Source organism: Leptidea sinapis, chromosome 14 (assembly GCF_905404315.1).
Source record: "Leptidea sinapis chromosome 14, ilLepSina1.1, whole genome shotgun sequence".
In the NCBI taxonomy this organism is placed as follows: Eukaryota; Metazoa; Arthropoda; class Insecta; order Lepidoptera; family Pieridae; genus Leptidea; species Leptidea sinapis.
The window spans coordinates 11,681,475-11,707,815 of NC_066278.1; the positions used below are offsets into that span (position 1 = coordinate 11,681,475).

The 26,341-nt window shown below is 36.3% G+C and overlaps 1 protein-coding gene across 2 annotated transcripts in view; it reads right to left on the reverse strand.

Annotated features, from left to right (window-relative positions):
- LOC126968002 (putative fatty acyl-CoA reductase CG5065) overlaps positions 1-26,341 on the reverse strand; it is a 95,563-nt gene that overhangs the window by 8,070 nt on the left and 61,152 nt on the right. For both annotated transcript variants that reach the window (XM_050812778.1, XM_050812777.1), the window contains 8 exons: positions 19,350-19,446; positions 16,853-16,969; positions 14,804-14,926; positions 14,274-14,399; positions 12,106-12,253; positions 8,191-8,292; positions 7,056-7,239; positions 5,904-6,010 (listed from right to left, as the gene is read on the reverse strand). In XM_050812778.1, the coding sequence (XP_050668735.1) occupies positions 5,904-6,010; positions 7,056-7,239; positions 8,191-8,292; positions 12,106-12,253; positions 14,274-14,399; positions 14,804-14,926; positions 16,853-16,969; positions 19,350-19,427 (985 nt within the window). In that variant the 5' untranslated portion in view covers positions 19,428-19,446. The remainder of the gene's footprint in view (positions 1-5,903; positions 6,011-7,055; positions 7,240-8,190; positions 8,293-12,105; positions 12,254-14,273; positions 14,400-14,803; positions 14,927-16,852; positions 16,970-19,349; positions 19,447-26,341) is intronic.

Here is a 26,341-nt window from a genome sequence, read left to right on the forward strand (position 1 = left end):
AACAAAAATCATCCGTTCTCCTGCTAAAAAGTCAACTAAGACAAAAAATATATCAGCTGGAAGGAGCAGTAATTCCCAACCAGATCTCTCGAACGTTAGCGAATTGGAATCAGACACGGACAGCGTCTCCTCACGAAAAAGGAAAACACCAGAAAGTGATTTTACATACCAACTTGATCAATTTAAAAACGATATCATGGAACTACTATTGGAATCTAGCAGAAACCAGGCTGAAACCATAAACACTATAAGTGAGAATTTATCTTCCATGAAAGAAAAACTATAAGAAGTAAACACTACAATGGACTTACTAATGGCTGAGAATAAAAATATTAAGGAACAGATTGTAGCGTTATCAGACACTGTAACAATAAATAAAGGGAGCATTAAATCTCTCCAAAATGAACTCGCCCAGCTTAAAATTAATACTAACTTATCATCAACGTCTACATTTCCATCGCAAGCTACTTATGATAACTTAATATACGAATTTAATGAACGCATTGAAAGGAAAAAAAAATGTTGTTATAGTAGGCATTCCTGAGAAATTTTTTGAAAATGTTGAAGAAATGAAAATACGTGAAAATGATAGGCGGGAGATAGAAAAAATCACAAAAACCATATACCCAGGTTGCCCAAAAGCTGTCAGAGTACAGAGGCTTGGAAAATATAATGCCACTAAAGCACGCCCTTTAAAAATATATTTTTCCACATCAGAAACAGCAATAGCTATATTGCGTAATAAAAATAATATTAAAATAGATGGTGTTCGAATTTACTCTGACCAGACTATACAACAACAGAAACAAATGAAAAACCTTGTATTAGAATTGAAAAATAGACAAGAAAAAGGCGAAGAATACCTGATTATAAAGTATATTAAAGGGTCCCCGAAAATAATAGAACAGAAGGCAAAAAACTAAATTATAGAGATAATACATTAAATAGTACGACTAAAATAACACATGAACTAACAAATAACTATAAAGATATTACAACTACAACAAAATCATTATCGTTTCTTTATGCTAATATTCGAAGTATTGCGAAACCCGGCAAACTTGATGAGTTAAGATGCATTATAGAAACATTTAAAACAAATGTACATATCATAGTGTTGACAGAAACATGGATTAAAGATGAGGATGAAGCAGTAAGATTAAGTCTACCAAATTACACCCATCATTATAATTACAGGACATCGTCAAGAGGTGGTGGAGTTTCAATATATGTCCACAAAAATCTTAAACATGAATTTTTGGATAGCCAGTGTGAAGATGGCAATCATTACCTATGGATACATCTAGAAAAACTATCAATGGACATAGGAGCTATTTATAAGCAACCAGCATCAAACGTGCAAAAATTTCTAGAGACAGACGCAAGCCATTTATCCAAAAGAAAACGTATCATTGTATTCGGAGATTTTAATTTAGACTTGCTCAGCAAAGAAAAAATGATCAAAGAGTATAAGCATGTCCTAAAAGAGAATGCCTTGAGGATACTTAACAAAACAGGTAAAGAGCACAGTACCCGAATTACGAAAACTTCCAAGACTATACTAGATCACGTATGTCCAAATCATAAAGAAAACACCTTCCATATGGCTCTCATAGAAAGCTCTATGTCAGATCATAAGCAGATATATTTAGAGGTAGAAAGAATCACACCTGAGCGGCCTTCACGGACAAAGTACGAAGCAATTTATTTTACTAACTTATACAAAACTGTTAAGACCAATATCACCACCCACCTAAGTAATGAATATTCTTTATTGGAAACCATCCTGTTGCAAGCTATTACTGAAAACAAACAAATAAAGACCAAAGTTATGAATGCCCTGAGCAAAGATTGGATCAACAGAAAACTGATTGAGTCAATAATCAAAAGGAATTTCCTGTGGCATTCTCTAAAACAAGCACCACAAGATGAGAACCTTAAGAGAGAGTTTGTGCAGCAAAAGAGTCTAGTCCATAAAAATATTCAACAAACTAAAAGTCAATATTATTTAAAAGCTTTTAAGAAATGTGAGAAAAACTCCATGAAAATGTGGCAACTGATAAATAGTTTGGCTAATAACAAGATTCAAAAATATATTCATTTAAAATTAAACACATCTTCAGGTCAAATCAATGAATCAAAAGAAATATGTGAATGCTTTAATTCATTTTTCTCTAATATAAGCATTAAACTTGCCAATAAAATTCTAAACTCTAAACAATGTAAAGAACCTATGATTTTCTTAAACAATGCACAAGAATATAAAATTAGACTATCTTATCTGAATCCTGCCACTACAGAAGAAGTAGTCAAAATTATTGACAACCTTGATACAAACACACAACTGGACTGGCATAGACGGCATGAGTACAAAAGTGATTAAATGTGTCAAAGACGTTGTATCTGAAAAACTAACTCACTGCATCAATAGATGCTTAAATGAAGGGAAATTTCCAGATTCCCTTAAAATAGCAAAAGTGATTCCTATTTACAAGTCCGGTGATAAAATGGATCCCAGTAATTACCGTCCAATATCTGTGCTTCCTATCTTATCAAAAATATTTGAGTAAATATTACATAATCGACTCAATGGATTTCTTACATCTACAAATTTTCTTTTCAAAAACAATATGGATTTCGTTGTAATTCTAATACTCTTGTAGCAACAATTGAATTAGTAACAAAAATTAAACTTGGCATTGATCAAAAGAAAATATCATTAGGAATATTCATTGACTTAAAAAAAGCATTTGACACAGTAAGCCACGAAATCATGCTAACAAAATTAAAAAACATTGGTGTTTCTGGTTCTGCATTTAAAATGTTCAAATCATATCTGACAAACCGATATATGCTCATGCGCATCGCGCCGCTCGATCGCGTAATTCACTAAAGTTCTTGTATTATTATTGTATTCAGAATTGTGTCTTTAGTTGATATTCATTAGTGTAGTGTAGGTAACTTATTTATTCTTTAGATTATAATTTGTATAGTTATTTCTTTTTAAGTGTTTCATCTAGTGTGTGTTTACTGTTTTCTTTTTCCACTTTACTTATTCTGTTAATATTTATAGTTAAAGAAGAAAAAATAATCGATATGTTACAGATATTGTTATATTCTCACGGCTCGCATATTATATTATATAGTAATTAGAATATATTTTCTCTATAAGTGAATATTGTAATATTCTTCTGAGAAATAAAGTTCTTAAATCGTAACAAGACTATATCAAGATTTTAAATTTTACGTCACTCGAACGGTTGGCTCAGTGGAAGAGCGCTCGCACGGAACGCGAGAAGTCGTGGATTCGAGTCCCACATCGTTCATAAATTTTGTTTTCAAATTTAACTTGTGTGATATGAAAATGTTATAATAAAATTATGGAATGTGCTATGGATGTGACATTTACATTTACCGCTTAAAAAATCTGGAGGCATGGTTATATTTCCTCTTAAGAACTTTGCAGTTCGGATCCTTTGTGCCCAGCGCCGCAACCCAAGTTCGATACGCCTGGTTTTGCAGTCAGATGCTGCTTTAACTGACGCATCGAACCAGGGCGTGATCTGCCACCGATCGGTACTACAGAGCTTGGTATAAAAATTTCCATGCCCTGCAGTATCACATCGGCTACTGCAGCGGCGCAGGCACTAGGATCATCCGAAGGGAAACAACCTTGCCCCAAGGGTAGGATGCAAAAAAGGAACGCATCCTATCCCAATCTGCTGACTTGTAGTGCCAAACGCGGCGGGTCGCTGGTGGTCTGCGGCGTTGGCGTCGGATAAGCACTACACTCCTGACCAGGCAATGGTCGGACGTTTCGAGAGGGGCGTCGACAAAGACCTGGTAACCATCGGGATGTGTAGTCAGCAGAAGATCTATTAAGGACGGCATATGGCTATCCACATCCGGGAGCCGCGTTGGCGACTCAACCAATTGGGACAGACCATACGCCAATGCAAAATTATGCACAGATCGCCCTGCGTAGTCTGTGGTACATGATCCAAGCCATTCGGCATTGTGCCCGTTGAAATCACCCAAGACTACGATTTCAGCGGAGGGGATCTGTGCAAGCACGTCGTCAATTGCCGCTTGAACGCAGCCCATGAGATGATCGGTTTCTGCGTTACCACTATGGGACCTGTAGACACACGCATAGATACGGACGCGGTCCTCTAAATCTACGCGGAGCCAGAGAGTAGACAGGTCCTTACCCTCAAAATTGCCGAGACGGCGACAGCAGATATCCTCCCTAACGTACACACATACCCCGGCATGAGGCAAAAAATTGTGCTCGATTTTGTACCCGGGGTACGTTAAATATGACGTATCGCTAGGTAGAGATATCTGCGTCTCCGTAAGAAACACAAGGCCGGCTGCGCCGTCTCAAGGTGGTGGTGGACGGCGTTTAAATTGGAGTGAATTCCCCTGATATTGCAAAAGTCCACGTTGAGCGTGGAGCGGGGTGCCGTGGTGTTTCTGCCTCGTTTGTCCTCGGTCATGCGCGGTTCTGTGCCCATCCCAGAATACGAAGGGCAGCCCGAGCGAGAGTGCACGGGGAGGGATTCTCCGGCTCTGGTAGAGCCGGTACCCTCCTGGGGTAATATCTCTTTATGGACCGCTCTCATATTTTGTTGGAGGGAGGGGGTGGGGGTAAGGGATGACCTCCGATCCTCGACACTAACCTATGCGAAACATAGCGACACTAGGCCGCTACTTCACGCCGGTATTCTGTGCGAGTGTGGTAATTAACCTGTACGAGTCTGGCCCGATTGTGCTGACGTCATAAGACGGCAGCGTGACCCTCCCACTTCTAAAAAGCCCTTAGTCGCCTTTTACGACACCCATGGGCCTGAAACTCCCCTATTCTTTTACGTCCCGGGGAAAGTACAGGGCCAATTGTTTGACTAATAATAGGATTATTTAAATAAACATTAATAGCGCGCGGTAAACTAATTGCTTCTGTATTCAGCGCCATCTATCGGAAGCCAACCAAAACCATATATCAAATATATATCAACTTGAACAGATTTAGTGAAAAGTTAAATGTGCATATACTGTACATTTTTGAAATAGTGTTTTTGTTGCATTCATATATAATTGAAAATAAATTGAAATTAATAATTTAATCTTTAAGCATTGTAAAATTTCAGATTTTCATTTCTATCGGCAGTATTAACAACCGCCAATTTTTTTTAAATTTAAATTTATGTGTTGAGAAGAAGAGTGTAGCTCTTAGAAAAACGAATATCTAATATACAGACACATCGACTCTACACTTTAATATAGACTATAATTGCTTCTACACCGTACAATGACCATGTTGAATATGTATAATCTTACTAAACATAAAAAATAAGAAATTAAACTCACTGTAGCATTTTATACCACCAGAATTACTGATTTCAGTAATCCTCCCTAAAATACGGTATACTTATAACGCGTTTTCATATTACGCGATTTCAAGGACCCGTAAAACACGGGAATTTCCCACATACATATTTCTGTACTTTGAAATTTATAATGCTTTGTTCAATTCATAATTCGCGTACCACACAAAATTCCACCTTCGCACGAAACGTCACAAATTAGGATATCATCGCCACCATCTTGACGTTTGGCGTTCCTCCACAGTGCGGGTTTTTTTCAGTTTTCAAGGAACTTTCTTGAACGCACAACAACCAACAACACATAACATCCTTCTGCGGTGTTTCCGGGACGATGCGACATGGGTACCTTCAAAAAAAACGTTCCTTAAAGGCCGGCGACGCTCCTGTGATTCCTCTGGTGTTTCAAAAGTTTGTGGGCAGCATTGATCACTTAACACCAGGACCCGTACGCTAGTTCGTCCTCCTTTTTCATAAAAAAAATAAACTGTAGCGTGATAAAGAAAAATAAGTACTTACTGAATCCATGTTTTACACTGTCTTCCATTACCAAGTTCGCAAATTTACTTATCTTCAATGGGTTTTCAGAACTGCTGCATGAGTTGTATATAAGTGTCTCGGAATTCCTGGAAAGAATAAAGTTGCAATCTTCTTTAGTTTTCACTTATTTTATTCAATATTTATAAAATATTTTTTATCCACTATGTCGATGTTTTCAATACCTATCAAAATTTTGTTTCAAATCAAAATCACTACATTCATTTCAGTCAGAGAAATGAAACTTATGATAAATTCCTTTACTTTATTTACTAACAGCTTTTGAGTTATCAACGTGAAACTAAATGCTATGTTTTTTACGGCCATTTTCAATAACCTATCCTTTCTATCCTTAGTTTAACTTACTAGAGTAAGACAAATCTATCGCTTTACGCTTTCTTACATTTCAATAACCTATCGACAGATACCATTGGACTATAACTATATTAGACATAACTATGGATAGATAAGACCTTGTCATTAAGCGGTGACAGCAATGTATCTGTAACTAGCAAAACGTTATTGAAAACGGCTAGTTGGTTGGAAATCAAACAAATCGAAAACCAATATATTTAAATAATTAATAAATAAATATCATCGTCAAGTGTGCTTTAGATGAACTATCTATTACCTTAGACTACTCATACAAAAGTTTTACACTAAGAAAAGCAGGCCACTTTGAACAAAATATTACAGTCAATTCTTAAATACTTATATCACATGTATCTGTAATAAAAAAAAATAATGTTACCCCCAAGTCACGCCCAAAGAAGTCTTACTTCAAAAATATTTCTTAATTTTTCCGATAGATGACTCTTTTTCGCAAATTGTGCCATCCAAATAAAGGTAGAAGTAACAAATGCTGCCGAATGAGTAGAATAAGTTTAAGTGACGTTTTGATTGTTAGAAAGAGATAGAAATGGTACTTTATGCAATTAGAAAGAGACAGATAGTTACGCCTAGGACGCTGCCATTTTGTTTTTGCAAGGTAATCCTGATGTCTTACCCTGTATAATAAATAATCTTTACTATAACAACGTGAAGCAGAGTTTCCTGTAACATGATCATCCAGCCACCACGCCCATTCACGTGCATTTTATAATGACAATTTAATTAACTACAAGTAGTTCTTACAATTGACACCTGGCTCCTGCAACTATGAGAAGATTCGTCACATAATCCACAGGTATAAGGTCTAAGACGATGGAACTGTGACCTAAAATGGATCGGTTTAATCCTTTAGCTAACGCCGCCATAAGTGCTGATGCGCCGTTCCAATTATCAACCCACCCTGGTATCTCTTCGATACTTGCTGAAACTAATAAATACACGAAAAATTAAAAAAAAAGTATTATAACTAGCTGCTACAGCTACTTCGGCAGCTAAACTTAAATCTATCTATACAGAATGTAAACATTCTGTATTTGAACAAAATACTTTTTACAGGATTAAAACGCGTTGTAGCAGTATTTTAACATTTGTTTTTTTTTATGGAAGAGAGGATAAACGAGCGTACGGGTCACCTAATGTCAAGTGATCACCGCCGCCCACATTCTCGTGCAACACCAGAGGAATCACAAGAGCAATGCCGGCCCTTTAAAAAGGTGTATCTTCCTGGACACTGAACACCCCACAAGGAAGCTCATTCCACAACTTGGTAGTTCCTACTTTTCATAGTTGACAGTTCATAATAAAGTATTTCTTTTACGCAAAAAGCTAATATTAAAAATACAATTATATCTATTTCGGTACTTTTATGTAACTAAAACACAATGGGTTTGTTTGTTAGTTTAACTATTTACGCCACTGTTTTTGTATTTGATAAATGGGCCCGTTTATTTTGGATTCAATAATGCCCTGCGTATGTGAAGTCGTAAATAATGCTAACTTACGTTAGGATTTAATTAAACAAATTGAATTTGTAACCAAAACTTATAAGCAATCGGACGGAACCCGAAAGGTGCGGGTTCGAGTCCTGCGCGCTCTTACCGGATTGTTTAGATTTGAAAGAGCGATAGCTCAAGTGAATTTCCTGCAATTTTCGTGGTTGAGCAGGTACTGTATTGTAAAGTAGATCCTGTTGATTTAGAACGGCACTTCAATTTCGCAATCATTTGGGCTTTGTGGGTGACTTTGGTTCTCCTACGGACCTCCTCATTTCTGATCTGATCTCGCAGGGATACTCCGAACATATCTTTCACCATTGCACTTGAGTGACAATGACGTTGGTCGTATGTTAACATATTGTTATATATTTAATAATAATTACCAATAGATGGCCTCACAATCACTACTGGGACGCCCCCATGCTTCTCGACGACAATGTTTTCAGCTAGTGATTTTGTGAATGTGTATGTGTTGGGATAGTTATCTGTAAAAAAAACTAATAATTAAACAATTTGTTATTTTTTTAAAGTGATAATCCTCACTTCTGCGATTAACTACATTTATTAAATTTTTTTACATTACATTTTTTTTTATTTAAACGCATAAATAATACAATATGTTAATGTTAAAAATAACTGAATCCACCGGAGAAAAAAGTATTATTTCATCGGTGTACATACAACCTACTATATAACATAACGATGGATTTTTTTTTTATGAAAAGAAAAAAAGCGACGGGACGAGCAGGACGTTCAGCTGATGGAAATTGATACGCCCTGCCCATTACGATGTAGTGCCGCTCAGGATTATTTAAAAAACCCATAAATTCTGAGTGGCAATACAACTACGCTCGTCTCCTTGAGACATAAGTTGTCAAGTCTCATTTGCCCAGTAATATGCTTATGCATGGATATCTGTTCATTAAATAACAACAAAAAATAACTTCGACTGGTCCCAATAAATATTATTCTTTTCAATATTTTGGACACCCCTTTCAGTGATGGTTAGTTTATTTCTAATTAGAATAAGCTTTCTATGAGACGAAATGGTCTAAAACTAGCTGACCCGACAGGTTCTGTTCTGTCAATAAATGAAAAAAATATTAGGTATTCGGGCTTTAATATAGTCTAACGCCATCCGAAATGTGTAATCAAAGTAACTGAGTTAAAAATTAAACAAAGACAATTAATTAAACAACAACTAAATTAATTAACTTTAATTAATTAATTAATGTTTTGAATGATTTTATAATATGTATAAATATAATAAAGATATAAAAAAATATATATTTTAATAGTAAAATGATAAGGATTAATATCTTATTTGCGTATACAGCTCTTACCTTGCATTACCGCTTCATAACTGCCAATTTTTTAAAGTATCAACATGGATATTGTATGTTATCCTGAAGAGATATATATACATATATACCATAACAGACTTTTCTGTAGACCTATATAAAATACAGAATTCCACCATACATTACTTTGTCATACCTCAACGGGTTTTTAGACAGCGTTTTCGTTGAAAGCTCGCAGACGACTTATGTTTTTCCGACACCTCACACAAAATATATACAATAGTTATACAAATTATGTACTAAAACCGTCCTCGAGAACCAAGCTATCCATAGGTGAAAAAATCGGTGCAGTAGTTTTTAAGTTTATCGCGAACAGACAGACAGACGTGGCGGAGGACGTGGAGGAGGAGTTGTTTTATATTAAGTAGTAATAAAATGTATGTTACGCAAGTACGATGAAAATGGTATTGAAAAACTTTTAAACGTATCATAACCAATAGTCTGTTTCTATCTTATCTTTAATATGATTGGGTCAAGGATGAATGTCTGAGTAACAGTAATTTTATATGCGTTATTTATGGGAATAAATAACACATATAAATTCCGGAGAGATCAACATAGACAATCTTCGATTAAATGTAATTTTTTTATCTCTCTATAAAAGAGTGATGTTTATTCGAAGTGAGAAAATTGTTATTATCTTTACTATATAAGTGATTAGAATGAAAATTAAATCGTGTTGTATCCGCCCTCGTAGGGCGGCACTGAAAATTTCGGGAACCAAGGAAGTGACACAACATTACTATTTAAAAATGTATTTATTGCTTTTCGAAGTATTCTCCGCGAAATTTGACACATTTTTCCATACGATGGAACCAATCATTGAAGCAACCATTCCATTCGGAAGTTGGGGTCTCTAAAATGGCCGTTTTGTAGGCGTCCACAGCTTCTTCAGGTGATGAAAATCTCTGACCACGCAATGTATTCTTTATTTTAGGGGAAGTATAGAAATCATTAGGGATTAGGTCGGGGCTGTACGGCGGATGGTCTAATAATTCTATGTTTACTTGCTCTAAAAACTCTTTTGTTCTGTGTGCGGTGTGAGAACTCGCATTGTCGTGATGGAGGATGATGCGACGGTTGCAGTTCTCTTTACGGAGTTCAGAAACGACCTGTGGCAAACAAATTTTAGCATACTATTCTGCATTGAACATTCTTTGTCCCTCAAGAGGAATAGTCGCAACATGGCCGGTTTTAGAGGCAAACGTGGCCACCATTTTTTTTGCAACACTCCGTGAACGAAGAATTTTTGTAGGCTTTAACTCATTTTCAAACACCCAAACTCGTGACTGGTTTTTTGTTTCGGGTTCGTACACGTATATCCAGGAATCGTCACCTGATACGATGTTGTATACAGGTTGTATGAGGATCCTATGTGGAATCTTTCGAGAGTTCTGACGCACCAAGTAACGCGAGCCGCTTTTTGCACTACACAGAGCAAATGCGGTATCTATCGGGAAAACAACTTTCTTACACATTTGACTCCTGCCAATGTCTAAAGTTGCCTGAATTTCGCGGTATGTCACATGTCGATCTTCCTCAATCAGCTTACGCACAACATCAACGTTTTCTTTGGTGACTGCAGTTTTTGGACGACCTTGACGGGGATCATCACTGAGCTTGACAGGTCCAAGTTGAAATTCAGCAAACCAGCGATAAATTGTGGTTTTGGATGGGGCTTCATCACCAAATGCAGAAAGCATTCGGTCAACACGCTGTTTTTGTGTTAAACCACTTCCAAAGTCATAATAAATCATCGCTCTAGAATGTTCCCGAGTCAATTCCATTTTCTCAACGACTAAACAAGTTTGAAAAGACCTTGTGACGAGACCGAATCTTTTTTTAAATAAATAAATGGAATTCGATTTTTAGAACCAAGCAGTTTTCAATTAAAAATATTTTAATTTGACAGGAACAGTAAATACAGGAAATATTCCATTCCCGATACTTTTAGTGCAGCCTATGTATTATTATTCGTTATGTTATTCTATTACTGCTGACCCGGCAAATGTTCATTCTATGAATTGCCTTTAGATAATTTATACGTCTAAATAGAATATGAAAGCTGTGAAAACTTCGTAAAAAATGGACTTTAGAACTAACCTCTATTTTAAGCAATGCACGCACACTAACACAAAGTATCAACAAATCGCGAGTGTGAGACGTAGCTTGTCATGCACACTTAAATAATATTCCTGGCCTGTTCTTATCGGTTGTCTAACAACAAGACACTCTATCTAGACGTATAAATTATCCAAGGAGTTGTCATATGTAATGAAATGTCATTGATTGAATCGTTTGTATTGCGAATAAATAGGTATTTCTAAATCAAAAATCAATAGGATTCCGGATAAGTAATCACCAATAAATATATACTAAAAACTTCTCCGAAACATACTGCATATTATAGAATATGAAATAAACCGATCGGTTCAGTAGTTTTCGCAGATAATCGAAGGAAAAAAAGATACATGTATGTATATAGACGAAATAATAATATATCTTTTGTTGATTTCGCTATTTTTTAACATTAACATATATTGTTTAATTTTAATAAAATAAAAATAAAAACAATTATAGCAACCAGTCGGAGGCTCCTTTGCACAGGATGTCGGCTAGATTATGGGTACCACAACGGCGCCTATTTCTGCCGTGATGCAGAAATGTGTAAACATTACTGTGTTTCTGTCTAAAAGGCGTCATAGCTAGTGAAATTACTAAATGAGACTTAAACATCTTATGTCTCAAGGTGACGAGCGCAATTGTAGTGCCGCTCAAAATTTTTGGGTTTTTCAAGAATCCTGAGCGGCACTGCATTGTAATGGGCATGGCGTATCAATTAACATCAGCTTAACGTCCTGCTCGTCTCATCCCTTATTCTCATAAAAAAACTCACAAAATATTTTTTGAAAGAAAATACTTTTTTTCTGTGCTCACCTAATAATGACTGTACTTCTTCAACGTCAAAACTATCTTCACATAATATGTCATTGACCTTCCACGTAGGTGCAGGAGGTGGATATAAAACTTCTTCAATAATTTCTTGATGTGTATTTGCATACGTTGATGATACATGCACTAATGCCTGAAAGATTAAAATTTGGTAATTTTGGTGTTAAAGTTAGTCAAGAAATAAGCAAAGAGTTTAAAAACAGTACAATTTAAGATGTCTTAGCGAAGTTATTAAACTTGTGTCTATCCTTCTGTGAAATCCATGTTCAGAGGTTTGATTCTTTGGCATTGTGCAGACATATGGGTTCACTCTGCATCTATCACTGGGAGAACTCAGGGTTGTTCGGTTTTATACCAGTGGGAGGCTCCTTTGTACAGGATGCCGGCTAGATTATGGGTACCACAACGGTGCCTATTTCTGCCGTGAAGAAGTAATGTGTAAACATAACTGTGTTTCGGTCTGAAGAGCGCCGTAGCTAGTGAAATTACTGGGCAAATGAGATTTAACATCTTATGTCACAAGGTGACGAGCGAAATTTTAGTTCCACTCAGAGTTTTTCGGCTTTTCAAGAATCCTAAGTGGCACTGCATTGTAATGGACCGGGCGTATCAATAACCACCAGCTGAACGTCCTGCTCGTCTCGTCCCTTATTTTCATAAAATAAAATAAAATTTAAAAGAGCGACTCTCAAGTCAGTTTCCTAATATGCAAATATTGGGGTTGAGCAGGTTATCAATTGTAATGTAGATCCTGTAGATGAAGCCACAATCTGAGAGTTGAACAAGACATATCAAGATTAATGTACTTTACGTCACTCGAACTTTTGGCTCAGTAGAAGAGTTCTCGCACGGAACGCGAGAGGTCGCGGGACTTAGTCCCGCTTCGTTCATAAATTTTGTTTTCAAAATTAAATTGAGCATGCGAACTGTGATTTCACAATCGTATTGTTCTTCTGTCCTTTTTGCGCTTTCGCACTACGTCCGATCCGTGAAAAAAAGTAGAAATCTCAGTCCACTTTTTGTCATACGGCATTTTACGCAGAGCCACAGCAGAGCATTCACGTCGGTGATCATGATTCCTTTCAATCGGCGTCAACTTCTGGTAATGCTCTCTGTTTGTGGGTGCACTAGCAGAGATCATCTTTTGGAGGACCGACGTTTAAAAGGAGCTTGATACAATCACCACCCCGCTGCCTCTCTGCACGAATGAATTTCGGATTCGGTTCGCAAACGTTCATACAAATAATACTATGGTTACTTCGGTCCGTCAATAATCTTCTCCGGAATGGAGATGATCGGTTAAAAGAAAGAAATCGGATGCTGGAATAAAGATCTAGAGCGTAAACTACATTAGGTTTTTTCACTGGGACAGATTGGACTGTGATTGGACGAAGTGAGAAAGCGCTCCAACAATTTGTTTGACTTGGTAAAATAAATGCCACGTGGGCTATTTCAGATCTAAACCTATACGCAACATTCTCTTGCGGGTTTTAGATAAATATAATATTAATAGTCTTTATTTTACTCAGATAATCAAAATTACATATATAAAGTAAATTCATTTGCTAGCCAGCACAGGGCTCCTCCAACTTCTTTCATTCCAGTTTGTCGTTCTATTTCAAATTACTCCTGCCACCTCTCTGAAATTATCATCCTATCTTTTTTGTGGTCTCTCTTTTTTCCGTTTTCCTCTTCTCTGGAGTACCTTGGAACAATTATGTTTCATTTATCTTGCCCTCTTATCATATGTCCTAAACATCTCCTTTTGAGTTTTCTGATTTTCAAAGTTACGTACCGGAACCTTCTGTTTTCTTCCTGATGATACTTAGTTTCAATCTATCTAAATTTTTACATTCATCTCCTTCTTTCCTTCGCATACTAACAGCTAAGTTTGTGTGTCATATTCTGCTTTAAAGGCCAATCTTTCATGAGAACAGGAAGTATGCAGCTGTTAAACAAGAATTTCATATTTGTATGAAAATCTTTCATATCCTCTCCCGAATTGTGTAATTAATTGTCGTTAGTAAATGAACTCTTCTGTGAAATCTAATTTAACATTATCGATGTCTATGGGCGTTTTCACTCCAAAACGTATAAACCTTTCACATTTTCTATAAATACGGACACATTAAAAACAATAAAAAAATTCTTACCTCAAGTTTTTTCATTTGTTTGCATAGCACTAGTACTCGTTCTGTGCCCTTTACGTTTATGTTATATGTTTTTCTTAATTCATCATTAAAATTAACTGTAGCTGCGGAATGAAATACGAAGGATACCTGTAATAATCGTTTACAATTAAGGGAGCTCATTCCCGGAATAATTAAGGAACTTGCTTCGTGCGTGATTAAGGTTAATTTAAGGCTAATTTCACGCAACAATGGAAGTATTCAGTTGATCGCTTATTACATATTTTAATTTATATTGAGTAATATTAATATAGAATATAACTTCAAGCATAAAAAATCATTTAATTAAAATTAATTTAATTTATTTCATTCTATAAAGCCTTCCGAAATAATACAGGAAACATGTATTAATAACTCTAAAAGTTTGTGTAATGAGGCACTAAATATTTATTTACTAGAAAGTTCAAATTTTTGCTGCAAAATTTTGTGTTTAAGAAATAAAATAAAAAAAAGACAATGTCAATTAAATGTGATTGATCTATTAAAATTTTTACCGAATCTATTAACAACTTTTCCTCCTTAGTAGACAGTCCCAGTTGAGGCAGACAAATGTCACCGATCACCGGAACTATTTTGTTTAAATATGATGGTTTCTCTTTTTTCAATCTTGTATAGAGCTAGAATCAGAAAGAGGTAATAAAAATATAGTATAAGAAAATATTTACGGCTCTTATGCTATAATCTTTAGTGTTTTATAGTATCTAAAGACAAGAGAGTCTGCGGGTCATATAATGGTAAGTGCATACAAGATCGAAGGAATTACTAGACCGTTCACTAACGTAAAGTGCTATGTTACTGCCAATGATACGATTACTTATGGCTCATCCAAGTTTGAAGTGTGAAAAACATGTCGCGTCTGGTGGGAAGGCTACGAATTGTTTATTGAAACGATGTTATCCTTACTAGAATATCTAGGGTGCTAATTATATTCCTCAGCCAACAGCAATAAGTTAAACAACAACTACAAGATTATATATCCATGTGGCCGGCAAAAAATATATGCAATCTGCAAGCTTTTTAAAGAAAATATAGTTACAGAAGTATAAGCTAAATACTACTTGTAAGAAGTCAGCAAACGTTAGTAGACGACTTAAATGCATAGCATTTTACTCTAGTACTTCATTTTTATCACGCAAGTCTTCTTTGAGTTAGTAGCGTTAGATACGACGGAATCCTGGCCAATAAGCCGACTAATACTAAATAATAATAGTGTTGGCGACTTAGATGGAAAGTTTTCATCGCGAGCAGTCTTCACTTCTATGAAGCTACGGGCTCCTTGAGTAAGTAGCGCCAGACGTTTCTATTCAAAGCTTGACAGGAGCTGCTCCATCATTCAAGAAGTACAACATTAGCATTATCCGACATCAGAGATTTTTGGTGAGGTGAGGTGTTAGGTGTAAATAAGTCAAAACCTTGTCAAAAGATACGGTTCTTGAAAATGTGGATAAGCCATTATTATCGCTCTCTTATAGGTCATCATACAGTGATCATTCATTAGAAACCCAATATTTGAAGGAGGAGCAAATCAGTCTTAGGGCCGACCATTCCACCACCTTCCAAATCACGAGAATAGTGTAAGAGATGGTCCTGAGATATAACTAGAAATAATATATCATAGTCGTAAAGATGTAGAGCTGCATTTTTTTAACATGTCAGCCATGATAGGCTGTCATAGCGACGGAGACAATATTCACAGTAACGCCAAATGGGCATATCGATCGAGTTCTACGCTTTCTTTTATAGATTCGAGTTTTATGTGGCAAGGCTCCTAATCAAACTGACAGCTCGCACAGAACGACTACAATAATTGAGGCTTGCAGTGAAAATACTAGCGATTATTACCAGAAATTTAGTATTTCCGATGCCGTTTTGGGACTGATGGTGGAGGTATAAGAGATCAGAATTTATGCCAAGAACATCATGAATAAAAATAAATAAAACTAAGAGGATTATACGTGCCGAACTCTCCTTCTAATCCTAGAACCCAAGTTTAAGAAGACAACATAGTTAATGATTTACAATAGCTACAAAAGATCAAGAGAGAAATAATATGTGGCTGCAGCTTATAAGTATAATGTCAGACATGCAAATTTATAAACTATCGGAAGAAACCATTATTACAGTTATTTTATATGAAGGCATTTATTGAGGAAGACATGAAAGAAGAGGAAAAATTAAGGTTGTTCAATTTCATTCCCAGAACATTCAAGTTTGCACGTTAATTTTATCTCTGCCTCATTTTTCTTTTTCTCCAACTTGGTGGTATAATATTGTGAAATCTTTTGTTCGTGTAATTTAATTAGCAATTTAATTTTTGTTTCTTATAATGTAGGCAACATTACAACATACTACACTATCAACCATTTTGAGTGACATCTCCAAATTTTATCTTGATTTTTATATTTGCTAAATTAATTTGTACCATAGCTACAAATCAATATGCTACTCTCTGTAACATTCTGAGTGGCTTTTAGTAGCCTCACTATCTTTTAAGTTATGGATCATAAAGGCTTCAGGCCATGTCCTATTCTATAAATACTTACCGGTAATTCCAGCATATTCTTTAAACGTTCTGCAGCGCTCAAATTTTTCTTATTCCTAAGTAATAAAAATATTCTGTCGATATCAGGGCAGGCATACAGCAGTTTCTCCAAAAGGACCTGAAACACGTTTAGTGTTAAGTGCGAAAACAAATAATACTGCACCCAAATTTTTTGTTGGATTATTTTAGATCAAATCTCTCTTGCAACAACACAATAATCAGACGAGCATTGCCGGCCTAGTATTTTATTTATTTATTTTATTTTTATTCTGTTCGGAAAACTTACAGCTAGGTTATTAACAAGTAGCTAAGTATATAATTAAGTACTGAAGGCTAATTACAAATTTTCACTTATAGTTACATAAATAAGATTAAAAATTAAAACAAAGGAATTAAATTAAAGTGGTCAGGAAAGTAACACTTAAAATTAATTAGGTTAATCACACGTATGTTATTAAATAATTGATTATAATGTAAGAAAGGTATTGCTTCGCTTGGTTATTTATGCACGTTTAAAAAATTTATCATTTAAAATTTTCTTAAGGCCATGTACTGGTGTATTAAAAAAGTCGACATCTATTTCATTAGAAAGGTTGTTATAACATCTGCATGCTCGTAACATAAAATTATTTTTTCTATAGTTGCATTTTACGTTAGGGACATGTAGAAAATTGGGCCTTCTAAGGGTGACACCAGAAGTCTTAAGTCCAATCTGACCCAATAGTTCCGGACTATCAACCGTGCCATTTGCTATACTGATCAAATAGGCTAGATCTGCGATACGTCTTCGTTCGTATAGTGGTAATATATGGAATTTATTACAACGGTATATGTATCCGGATAAATAAGTCTTGCTGCGAAACTGAAAATACTTTAAGAATCGCTTTTGGATGCCTTTAATACGATTTACGTAGACATTGTAACTAAGATTCCAAACCTGCGAGCCGTATTCTAAAAGACTTCGAACATATGCACAGTACAGAATTTTTAGAGTTTTAATTAAATTGAATTCAGATGACATTCTAATAATGAAACCTAATGCTTTAGAAGCTTTATTAACTATATAATTTATGTGTTCGTCGAAAAGTAGTTTTGAATCAAAAATGACTCCTAAATCGCTAATTTTATAGACTCTTGCAATTGATGATTGCGTTAAACTATAAGTGATTTTTAGGGGATTAGGTTTTCGCGTAAAGGAACACATGTAGCATTTAGATACATTTAAGTCTAGCTTATTTAGATTACAATAATTTTGAAATCTATCAAGATCTTCTTGAAGTCGAGAACCATCATCATATGTATGTGAACTAACGTGATTTTTTTTAAAGTAAAAAAATAACGCAGGGAAGCTTTTTTTATGAAAATAAGGGACGAGACGAGCAGGACGTTCAGTTGATGGAAATTAATACGCCTTGCCCATTACAATGCAGTGCCGCCCAGGATTCTTGAAAATCCCAAAAATTCTGAGCGGCACTACAATTGTGCTCGTCACCTTGAGACATAAGATGTTAAGTCTCATTTGCCCCGTAATTTCACTAGCTACGGCGCCCTTCGAAACACAGTATTGTTTACATATAACTGCTTCACGGTAGAAATAGGCGCCGTTGTACCCATAAATTAGCCGGCATCCTGTGCATAGGAGCCTCCCATTGGTAGCTTGTTGTACAGGCGATATAGTGCGCTTCGTTGGTTAAGCAAATTTCTTAGACCCAGTTCTAAATAATAATATTATACAGGTTGTCGTAATAAATAGCGGCAAGCGATTTTCAAAAGACAAAAGAGCCAAAAGGCTACTTGAATCACTGATAGCATTACCGTGAGATTTGACCAGTGAGTTAAATGACTTAAAGAGCCTAGAAACAGGTGCATTTTGACCCAGATTATTTCTGGATAGTGGGACTACAAATATAGAATAGGCTTTTTTTAACATTCGATAGGCTTTGAGCATTTAGAAAACAGTTATATCTAGTTTGCAGCGCTGGAAACTAAGGATCCGAACTGTAATATTCTCAAGAGAAAATACAACCGGGCCTCAAGACTCTTTAACCAGCAAATCATACGTGTAAAATCTAAGCACGTGGTCAAAATCTGGAACTCGCAAGTTCTGGGCGTTGTAGAATGTTGCTCTTGGTAGGTAGTTGGTACGTTCAGCTGATGGTAATTGATACGCCCTGCTCATTATAATGCAGTGCCCCTCTGGTTTTTTGAAAGCCCAAAAATTCTGAGCGGCACTACAATTGCGCTCATCACCTTGAGACATAAAATGTTAAGTGTCATTTACCCAGTAATTTCATGAGTTACAGCGCCCTTCAGACCGAAACATATTTATGTTTACACATTACTGCTTCACGGCAGAAATAGGCGCCGGTACCCATAATCTAGCCGGCTTCCTGTTCAAAGGAACCTCCTAATGGTAGCTAACTCCTTAAAATTATTTCAATGTGCCATCCTGCGCTTAGGATTTTCTCTTAAATTACTTTAAGTTAATTTAAACTTACCTTTCCAAGAAAACCAGTTCCTCCAGTGATAAAAACACATTTCCCCGCATAGCGGTCCGATACTGTTTCATAGCGCATGACTATGCCTCGTTTACTGCTGTAAAAAAAGTACACAAATTACAATTAGTCCATTAAAATACAACAAAGAAATTTTTAGAAGCCTCTTAAGCAGAAATAATGAGAGTGTAATACTGTATTGAGGTTGATAGTTAACCTGTACTTTGCGCAATACACGCACATACACATAGTGACATACAAATCACGAGTGTAAGACGTAGCTTGTCACGCACACTAAAATAATAAACCTGGTCTGTTTTCATAGGTTTTCTAGCATTAAGAGGCTCTATCTTGACATATAAATTGTCTAAGCAGAAACTCAATAAAGCTGTAAACACATGATCGGATTTGGGACGGCCGAATTATGAAGGACCATATTTGAACGTATTTCGCAGTATCCATTGCAAAAAAATATTATTATCACCAGATTTGAAGGTTCGCCGGCTGTGCGGACTGTACCGAGTGCTGGTGCGGCTATTCGGCCGTACCAAATCCGACCATGTGTTTAGGCTTTAATGTGGTCTGTCGACATGATCTTTGTTATTTATGAACATAAGGGATGAGACGAGCATGACGTTCAGCTGATGATAATCGATACGCCCTGCCCATTACAATGCAGTCCCGTTCAGGATTCTTGAAAAACCTAAAATTCTGAGCGTCACCGTGAGGCATAAGATGTTAAGTCTCATTTACCCAATAATTTCACAAGCTACGGCGCCCTTCAGACCGAAACACAATAACGTTTACACATTACTGCTTCACGGCAGAAATAGGCGCCATATTGTGGTAGCTATAATCTATGTACAAAAATCTCCCAGTCGTAATTATAAGTAGACATTAACATGTATTTAAATATTATTTAAATTTATGCATAATTCAGGGGCCACCTAGGTTAATTTTTTTTACGAATTACTAATAACTCTATTGTTTCCATGAGAATTAATGATTTAATTGTGATACTTGACATCTTTATATATATATACTAGCAATGCCTCCCGGTTTCACTTGCGTGGATTCCGATCTCGTGGTAGTGGAAGTGGAGTCTACTAAGTCGAACTATAGATTTTTTTTTAATATAAAAGTTTTATTTTACTTAGTTATTATTTTATTATTGCATTATTTTCTTTAGATTGACATTTTCAAATTCGTAATATCTTTTGAATGGAATGTTCGAATTAAGTTATTAAAAAAGTATTTTACAGGTATTAAAAATATCATTTAATGGGATAAGGATTTATACACAGGTATGAATAAAATTATGGTTTGATTATTGTCAGCACTTTTATCAATTTTTAAAATATAAAAAAGTAGTGATAGTGGCATAAATATACTAGTAGTTGGACATATGGTATCGCGGACTTTTTTGTAGATAGGTAGTATCTATAATACTGTAGAACATTTTTTTGTTCTATCGTCAAAAGTTTCCGCAGCGCACGTGATGACAGATTATTTAAAACTAATTTTTTCACAAATTTGGTTACGTTATTGGATTTTTATAACCTTTTTTTATGGAATAGGAGTACAAACGAGCGTACGGGTCACCTGGTGTTAAGTGATCATCAGGTTAAACAGCTCTTCGGCATACTCCCCGTGATAAATGCGGTAGAAGACACACAATGAAGGGACGTCTCTACGCAACGCCAAGTGATCCAGCCGTTCACAGAGTGCTAGGTCCCCGACAATTCGAGCTGCTCTGCGTTGCACGCGTTCAAATGGATCGAGCTGATACTGGGGTGCGCCAGACCAGAGATGACAGCAATACTCCATGTGTGGCCGGACCTGCGCTTTGTAGAGCGCTAGAGTGTGGGCTGGCTTGAAGTATTGCCGTGCGCTATTTATGACGCCCAGTTTCTTGGCTTCCCTCGAAGCCAATTTGGCTTTGCCCTCCAGATGGCCACGGAATTGGCAATCGCTCGAAATTTCGAGACCCAGTATCCCGATACTAGGCGAGGCTTTAAGGGAAGTGTTGTCGAAGAGCGGTGATACGGCAAATGGGTTTTTAAGTGGTAAACGCGCAAACTTGATCCTTCTCGAGAGAAGACTCGATAGAAGGCACAAGTTTCTCCCGGCTCTGGTCAACGTTTTCCCGAGAGAGACCTGCATGGCCCGTGTATACGGCATCACCAGTGCTGTCGTCTGCATAGCAATGTATGTTGGAGGTGTCCAACATATCATTGATATGCAGAAGAAACAGCGTGGGAGATAACACACAGCCTTGGGGCACTCCAGCGTTCACGGGCTTGGGATTCGAGCAATAACCGTCGACAACGACCTGTATGCTGCGCCTAGTGAAGAAGCTGGAGGTCCACTTGGGAGCTATAAGCTCTCGGGAAGCCCAAATGATGGAAGTTTACGGAAGGCTTACGGCCGATCACAATATACTATCTACAGATAGAGATAAATTACTACCTTCTACTGTCAGTAATTAGCTGTCAATAATCTGAAGCTGTCCACTATACCCCATAAGTCATTCTTATCGCCTTATATTGGGACGCGTGAATAGCAATTTCCATACAAACTTCTATCGCTGTTAAACTATACGTCGTACCATTGACTGACAGCGTGTACTGATAAGATGAGTTACCGTCGATAGGTTTATTGGGACAGAAAAGTCAACGAAAGTTACGATTTTTATCTCAAGTAAGAGATAGACTGAATATTGGGAACGGCCGTTAGACTAAGCGCTCCTGAATCGTCACTATCAGTATTTCTTTTAAATTACTGAAATTACCATAAATTCGTTAAAAGTGAGCTGGTGAGAAAAACATTTAAGAAACTCAATGGAGACTCTTTTCAATCAAATAGAGTATTTTACAATGGATGTTATATACATCACATAATATAAATAATTTCATAAAAGGTAATAAATAATTAAATGTATAAATATAAATTGGATGCATCAACCTTTAGAGCTTGAACTGTTTGTAAGGATGCTTCGTGAACATGATGGTCGTGATTACTGTCACATCCAAAAAAATTTATGCATTGCATCCAACAAATACAATGATTCAATAACTATAACAGTCGACCTGGCTCCACAGGTAGCACCAGTTCACGATTTGACGCATGTACCAGCCATCGTTCCCTTAGCACATATTTGAGGGAAGGAGATGACCCGGCACACGACACCGCCGCAAGCAATACCATTTAGTGAGCATGACGAACCATGTTATAGTATAACTTAAGTTATTAAGTATTGCTCAAAATTTTGCACTATGTCTTTTAAAACGTACGCGGACACCCGATCTATGTGCCCATATTCAGGGTCTAAGTACGTAAATATATTTTTCTTGAAATAAATTGAGAGACACTTACATGATGTTAAATTATCAAACCACAGCTCGAGGCAAAGAGTAGTAGATGAATGGACTGTGGTTACTGTTTAGTTTATACTATACAGGGTGTTGTCGTTAAGTTTACTCAGGCGATGTTTTATTATTTAATGTTGATTACTATACAAATTCATTTGTACCAAAATTTATGGACGATGCGTCTTTCGAACCCGTGTCTCTCGGGATAAGAACTCTTACTAACAAAACCAACCGTCCAAAGAAACACGATGATTATGTAGTTTCGATAAGGTTTTTGATGATAAACCATATCGAATATACCACTAGAAAGCTATCACCTGGTGATTTAGATTTAAATTTAGGAGATTTCTACGAGACAAAACCTTAAGTTTTGTAGAACATACAGATAAAATTGCTACCAATTCATGGAAACTTGTCGGATTTTCGAAGCGGACGTGTAAGGATTTTGTAAGTTCACAGTCAATAATTGTTCTTTATAATTCGTTGTAAATTGGAATATACATCTGTTATATAAAACCCCGAATACAAATAGAACATAAATAGACTTGAACAATTGAATCAATATTATTAGAGCGTTATTTGATGTAAAAGAAGAGGAAGAAACGGTTATCGAGAAGAAAATGTTACGGCAAGTTTAAGTCTGGTGAGAAGATGGATGATCGTAGATAAGGCAACATAAATAATTATGACATGAGATCAAAAGAGATTAAAGGCGGAAGTATTGGGAAAGATCAGCCTAGGTGAATATTCTAGGTTCAGATTGAAGATGCATTGAGGTGAGGAAAACGTTGATCAGAGTTGAAGAAGCCAGCAAAATGTATTAGGTCCGTGGCAAATAGAGATGGAAAGATGGAGGGAGAGACAGGCGTGAATCGATATAATATTGATAATTTTCAGAATAACCGCCTGAGTGTACTAAAAGTTGCAACCTGTATATAGATTGTAAATCTTTGTATGTAAATATTTCATGTTTTCTTTGTCTTATTTGTCAGCATTATTGTTTGCAACTTATTAACTAAGATTTTAAATAAACATGACGTTTGTGCCACCGTGTGATAGAAACATCAGGTTGTCAAATATTCAAATTAAAGAAAAAAGACCTTTTTTAAAAAGGAGGACCTTAAAAAAAGGTGAGGAGAAGAGAAAATCAAGTTACAAAAGTCAAATTTGTTTGATATTAAAATGAAAGATGGGAAATATTATACAAAAAGCTAAAGTGATTGAACATCTTAACTGTTGCCTCTCAATATATTCTTGATAATGTTATGCGTGTACATAGTGAATTTAAGAAACCATAACGTTAATAAAAATTACAGTTAAACATATGACCAGGAACAAACAAAAGCTTATAATGCCTACTACTCGGGCGATATTATTGGGCGATGTATATACTATAAATAAAAGACTTGTAATGCAACATGATTCCAGAAAATTTACAAAAGAAATGTGTAACGAAATTAAAAAAAAAATTCAAGAATTATAAAAAGAAAGTAGTTTGTGTGGTAAAGGTAAAAATAACATTAATTCTATTCTTAATGATACCACAGACTGAGAATGGAGCGAACACCCTCAGGCTATTTAATTATAAATTTTATTGAACGATAACTAATATATAATATATTGTAAAGTAAGCAATTTGTTTTTTTTAACGTAATTACCCCCAAATCTGGGATTAATTACACAAATCAAATTTGAAAAAAAATAAAAAAATAAAATCGAACCCGCGACCTCTCGCGGTCAGTGCGAGCGCTCTTTCCACTGAGCCAATCTAAACAATTTGAAAGGGCGACATCCCAAGTCAATTGCCTAATATGAAAATATTAGGGTTGAGCAGGTTGTGTTGTACTGTAAAGTAGATCCTGTAGATGAAGTCACAATCTGAGAGTTGAACAAGACATACAAGATTTATCTACGATACGTCACTCGAACGGTTGGCTCAGTGGAAAGAGCACTCGCACGGAACGCGAGAGTTCGCGGGTTCGAGTCCCGCATCGTTAATAAATTTTGTTTTTGATTTAATATTGTAAAGTAATTACAAACAGCCCGCTGATTTTTTTTTGAGAAGAACAACTTCTCAGGTCTGAGGCGTACTATTTCGAATGGACGGAAGTTTTTGACGTTCAATAATTGATTGTTAATGTTATTTTGAATATAAATATTTGAATTTGATTAAGATCAAAGGTGTTATACACTGGCCTTCAAAAGTAAGTATCACACTTTTAAAATTGGGATAACGTTATAAGTTCACAAGATATACTTTCGAAATAAAATGGACTCCAAAGAGAATTTAATTTTGTACATAAAAACTTTATAGTCGGTAACCTTCTTTTAAGAATTGGCTGAAAAAAAACTTCAAAAACAAAACCATTCCTTTTTCAAAGTGGACGTTTCCGATTTACAATTTTACCATTCAAATTTTTCTTTCTGTTTTAATTTTTTTTCAAGATCGATGGGCCTTGTTTTAAAATTTATGCTAAAAAGCACATAACATTTATTTATCATGCCTCATTCAGTTGAAGAATGTGCTAGGATCATGGCTTTTTTGGAACTAGGCATCAGTATGCGTCGCACTGCAAGAATGGTGGGTGTGACGGTACGAACGGTCCAGAAGGTAAAGCGAAGATACGAAGAGACTGGACACCATCGGAGGAGAGATTTAATATTTGAAATGGCAGACACAGGTGTACCAGTGCCCGAGAAGATCGTTTTATTATTTCCACTGTGTTAAGAAATCGCCACCAAAATGCAGTTGACGTCCAGCAACAGCTACTTCAGACCCGGAGGGACTACATTAGTGACAGTAAGCAAATTTGAAACCCCGAAGACCAGCGAGTGGCCCAAAACTCGAGAGACAGCATCGAGTAGCGAGACTGCGATACGCCCGTGAACACATGCAGTGGGATGAAGAAGAATGGTCAAGAATTTTGTTTGCAGATGAGTCTCGATTCTCCCTTTACACTTCTGATGGAAGGCGAAGTGTTTACAGGCGACCTGGTGAGCGATACCTTCAAGCCTGGATCTCAGAAAGAGTCCAATACGGTGGAGGCAGTGTACATGTATGGGTTGTCATATCTTCAGAAGTTCGCACAGAGCTAGTAGCCATAGAAAATGGCACCCTCACTGGGCAAAGATATGCTCAAGAGATTCTCAATGAGTATGTAGGGCCGTATTTAGCAAATATGGGTGATGGATCGATGCTGATGCATGATATTGCCCGGCCACACACGGCTCTTATCGTACAAGAGTATATTCAGGAGGTCGGTATCAGCGTGATGGCTTGGCCATCAAGAAGTCCTGATCTCAACCCGATTGAACACGCCTGTGATGAGCTTGGGAGGCTAGTCAGAAATCGCAGACCACCACCTACTACCCTCAGGGCACTAAAGTAGGCCCTGGTAGAAGAATGGGAGAATATTCCCCAACATCGGCTCCGAAACCTAGTGTTCAGTATGCCAAACCGGCTCGAAGCTGTAATCAGAGCTCGAGGAGGCAATACCAGTTACTAAAAATTAAATAACATGTAATACATTTTAGTTGAATTTTTTTACACTAAACTAAAAATGTCTATTTTCATTGTTTTATCTTTTTTAAGTTAAAAATGTTACTAATGTATAATTTTAGTTT